Source organism: Eurosta solidaginis, chromosome 4 (assembly GCF_040869045.1).
Source record: "Eurosta solidaginis isolate ZX-2024a chromosome 4, ASM4086904v1, whole genome shotgun sequence".
Lineage (NCBI taxonomy): Eukaryota > Metazoa > Arthropoda > Insecta > Diptera > Tephritidae > Eurosta > Eurosta solidaginis.
The window spans coordinates 62,402,225-62,406,943 of NC_090322.1; the positions used below are offsets into that span (position 1 = coordinate 62,402,225).

Genomic DNA, 4,719 nt, shown 5'->3' on the forward strand with positions numbered 1-4,719 from the left:
TTTTCCAAGACCCTTTAGATTCAATATCGGCATTAGGTATTTCTTCTGCCGATAATTTATTAGAAGAATTAGATGAAATATTTAACGCAAATAACATTAGCTGCAAACTTCTCTCCTTCCCTTATGAAAACAAAGTTATTTTAATACCAATTTTACACTGCACATGAAAATAATAGCAAAATAAAATATATACCCACACATAAAATACAAAATATAATAAAAATTAAAAAAGAATATAGAATGGAGAACGAACCAGGAAAACTGAAAAGATTCAATGCTTGTGTAGGAAATGAACCATTAAATTGTGAGTATCCTCATTTCAATTTACTTCACATTAAACGTTTTGCTTTTCAGACCGTACAACGAAAGCGCGATGTAATTTGTGCATCCAACTCAAAGGTAGTCTATTTAAAATTTAACTAATGGATTAAAACTTCCAATAATACTTTTTTCTATTGTATATTGCAGACATGATCGAAAAACAGCACAAAATAATTACCGAAATGATGGCCGAACAAAAAAGTTTAAAAGAAAACTTGTCGAAATTGCAAGGTGAGTTTAGTACTAATGTTTCATATCACACCTTTATTAGTCAAAAAAATCATTTTAAAAAAAAGTAGAACTCTCTACTTTACATTAGAAGTACATAAAGGTTCTTTTTTCATACTGCTGTTTGTGTTTGATTTAAATTAACATCTTCACGGTTTTTTTTTTAATTAAGAAAACTAAAGTCTCAAAAAATAAAAATTTGGATCTCTTTATGGTCAATTAAAGGTTCGATATAACTTAAAATATATAAAAATTGTTTTTTTATAATCAAGAATCTAATTTTTACTCAACGTAACCGATATTCCAAACATTCGCAAAACATATTTCTGGCCCGGTTGAAACGTCGATGGGAACTTATATCTTCTTATAAATTTTTTCTGATACCTATATTTTACAAAGCGTTTCAAAATTATCCTAAATTTGTAAAACCGATTAAGGTATCGAAATAGAAACCACTTATATTAGAGCCGTCCTTAGCACCTTCCCTTATTGATTAAATCATGTATGATTACATATTCACATTAATCATAACAAGGCCCTAGTGAATGCAAATGAGCACATAAGTTTACCCATAATATCATACCAGCGTTTCTTAATTAATGGTTTATTGGTTTAGAAGTCAATAGCGGCCACAGAAATAGGCAAAAAGACATTCATAAATATCATTTTTTGATTTTTTCAGCAACTACAGAAAATCAGAACAAAGTTATAGTAGAAATGATGGCCGATCAAAAGGTGCAGCTACAAGCGTTTAACAAAAGTCGCCAAATAGAAACTAAAATTACCACAATCTTTCCACTAAAAACAGAAGAAGATATCCAAAAGATGGAAGCTGATATAAATCAAGCTAATGAGAAATACGTAATTTTCAGTACTATTTATACATTTTTCACATTTTAAAAAGCATTTTTCTGTTCACTATCTTCTTTTAGGTATCTGCTGTGAAATATTTGATCGATGGGAGCACTATTAAAAATTTAGAACGGATATTTTCCCGTGAACTGTGCATGGCATACAACACAGATGGAAACTTCGGCAAAAAAAGTCTAAGGAATAACAAAAATATATTTAGAGTTATTTTAGGTACGTATAGCAATTTTATATACTATTTACATTCGGTAAAAGTCTAGTTGAGAGGTCGACTGTTAATACGTTACCAAAAATATCGAGAGAGGTATCAACCTTCGGCCGCGATTATAAAAAATTACCCTGGTTGGAGACCAAAACTATATCCGCACAAAACACTTATGCTTACACTTTTTTTTGTGGGTACCAAACATTAAAAAAACACCAAAAATCGCCAACTTCAAAGGCAAATATCTCCGGACAGAGACACAATTTTTATTTTCCACCTTCAGATTATTGTTCTCGAGATTAAAACGCGTCGTTTGATACCTCTCACGATATTTTTGGTAACGTATTAGCAGTCGGCCCCTCAACTAGACTTTTGCCTTACAATCTTCCCCGTTTGATTAGCACTCATCAAGTTTTACCTTGGTTTAGTGACAGTCGTGTTGCAAACTGATGGTTAATCATTCACTGTATAACTTTAACATTTTGCTCTTTTTTTATCTTAAATGTACGATAGCTTATCGTTTATAAATAATTTCCTTAGAATTAATTTGTTTGGCTTTGACAATTCAAAATATTTCAGAATAATGTGACAGATTAGAAATGGCAAGTCAAGATGACCGATTAACCCAATTGTTCGAAAGAAATATCGCGGTTCGCTGTTGCCATATCGTGAGGGTAAAAATATACGCGATTCATTCGAGATCAATTTGGATGGTTCAATTTGAAATTTGTGTTTGTATGAAAGCCATAAATATTGGAAAATGAATTTTTTGTAATAATTTAAATGAAATACTTCGCTTTGAGGTTTTGGGATCTTCGAGCTAATAAGAAAAAATTTAATGAAAGCGTAGATAGGGAAATAGGAATTTGTATGGGGGAATGGGTGATTTGCGTTTGTTCGCATAACTCATTTGCTTCAAGGTAAATGTTCTATAAGAGAGAGTGTTACTACAACGGGGGTTTTTAAGCCAAGTAAAATACGATTTCATCTTGAAATTGTTAAAACCAATAAAATATTCATGAATATATTTATTTCAGCTGCAATATGTGATAATTGCCCAAACGCGGAAAAAGAATTGCGAGTGGCACTCCAAGCAGTGAAAAAACGTCACTTTCGAGTCGTGTCCAGCCAAAAAAAGAAGCAGTAATTTTAAATTATGTACATATATATATGCAATTATTTTTTTTTAGAAATTAAGATGAAAACTTTTTTATTATTGAAGTAAAATGGAATAAGTAAGAATATGTACAGCTAGTTTTAAGTAATAGTTTTAAGATACAAGCATGAATTTGTGATATTCTTTTAACAATACTTTTATATTATTTATACATTTTAAAATGAAAAGTTTTTTTTTGGTTTTTATTAATTGAGTTAAATTGATTTCATACAAATATGTACAGCTAGTTTTAAGTAAAAAGTTTGCATTACAAATATGAATTCGTGATATTTTCTTTTACAATACTTATTTTAAGTATGCAATTAGAAACCAAAAAATAATTATGCATGTAGACATAAGGTAAGAGAACTATTTTGAAGTCTTCGATAATGAACTTGTGATATTTTAAAAAATTCATTACTCTTATTACAACTTAGTAAACAAAAACTTTTAAATTAATAATCAAAAAATAGTACAATGAATTGCCTGATTAGTTTTAAGGAAATGAAAAAAACCTTTCGCCTTTCATTATGAATATCAATAATAATGTGAATATATAATAATTTTTTAAGATTTTTTTTATATTTTACTATAATATTAGTTTTATCAGATACCTAAACGAATTTCAATAGAAATTACAAAATGAAGTGTGATAATTTTTTCTAACAATACTCAAAAGCTATTAAAACCAAAACAGAAACATCTAAGACTGAATGAAATCAAAGCGAATGGCAAAATAATTCTATTTGTTACTGGAGTTGTGTGTGCAATTCGATACATAATTGTAGGTCTAACGACAATAGCGACATTGAACTTCAAATGTGAGTTCGAATTACGTCCAGTATAAACCTGCCTTAAATAAATAAACAATTTATGTTTTTTTCGCAGCTGTAAGCATTTAATTAACTTAAAAGCATAAAAAATTTTGTTTTCCGTATAAGTATTTAAAAACTTGTATGATTATGAATAAATAAAGTAAAGTTTTTAATAATTTTAGTTTTTATTTGTTCCTTTTCCTTAAGCGACTTGAACTAAACAGCAAAAAGTATTTTGGTATCTACTCCTCTGCATATGCTCCATGGAGTAGCATTTTGGACTGGTTTCAAAACTAATCTACCGAAGTTAGTCCATGGTGTAATCCATTGGAGTAGTTTTATAACTAGTCACCCGTAGATACTCCATGCTGTAGTAAATTGGAGTAGTATTAAAACTAATCTCACGTAGGTACTCCATGGTGTAATCCATTGGAGTACTCCATGGATTACTCTGACGTAATGCTGAGCTGGTGTATATGGTCCGGTCCTAGGACATCGCAATGTTAATTGGACCATATTTTTTGTATGAATTGTGGTTAATTTTGGAGTACTCGGTTGGTCCATAGCGAGTACTCCATACATGCATGCATGGAGTACTCGCGTGTTTTGCAGGGTGATAACCATTTTCACTCCAGAGATAAATATGCAACTGTGAAACTATTTCTAAAAATTATATGTAATAAGTTATGGATCTAACGAGTACTCTTTGTCGCTAGTTCCCATATGCCATTAATCCGATCCAACATTTCAGAGCTATTGTGATTCAAAAAATGAGTTTCGATCACGAATCATAACACGTAATACGGCCCATAATTAGGTTATAATATGCCATAATATACCTTTTTCTATCTGATTCATTAATCATATAATATATTTTTTATTTATTGTAATCAATGTATTATCTTATTATAACGTCTTATGTAAGCCTGATTTTGAACTGGTTATAGGCCTTATATAAAAGGTCCAATATAGCGAGTTGTATCTTAAAATAAGACATAGTAAGGCTTATTTTATTTGGTCCCTAAGCCTTATAATTGGGTCGTTATATTCTACCTAATGTCTTATATTAAGGACTTATGAAATCCTTATTTGATAATTCTTTATTTTGGCTCACAACTGCTAAA

General features: G+C 30.0%; 1 protein-coding gene across 1 annotated transcript; it reads left to right on the forward strand.

The window, feature by feature from the left end:
• Positions 1–481: 481 nt before the first annotated feature.
• On the forward strand, positions 482–3,005 carry LOC137249880 (uncharacterized). Its single transcript, XM_067781881.1, has 4 exons — positions 482–552; positions 1,232–1,410; positions 1,482–1,632; positions 2,662–3,005. The coding sequence occupies exons 1-4, from the start codon at positions 504–506 to the stop codon at positions 2,769–2,771; spliced, it is 489 nt and encodes a 162-aa protein (XP_067637982.1). The 5' UTR covers positions 482–503; the 3' UTR covers positions 2,772–3,005.
• Positions 3,006–4,719: the final 1,714 nt, after the last annotated feature.

What these genes read in the sequence shown, in the direction of transcription:
- LOC137249880 (XM_067781881.1), top strand. Translation starts at nt 504, where the DNA reads ATGATGGCCGAACAAAAAAGTTTAAAAGAAAACTTGTCGAAATTGCAA. An exon ending in AAACTTGTCGAAATTGCAAG is followed by an intron (nt 553 to 1,231) that starts GTGAGTTTAGTA and finishes TGATTTTTTCAG; the next exon opens with CAACTACAGAAAATCAGAAC. An exon ending in TATATTTAGAGTTATTTTAG is followed by an intron (nt 1,633 to 2,661) that starts GTACGTATAGCA and finishes TATTTATTTCAG; the next exon opens with CTGCAATATGTGATAATTGC.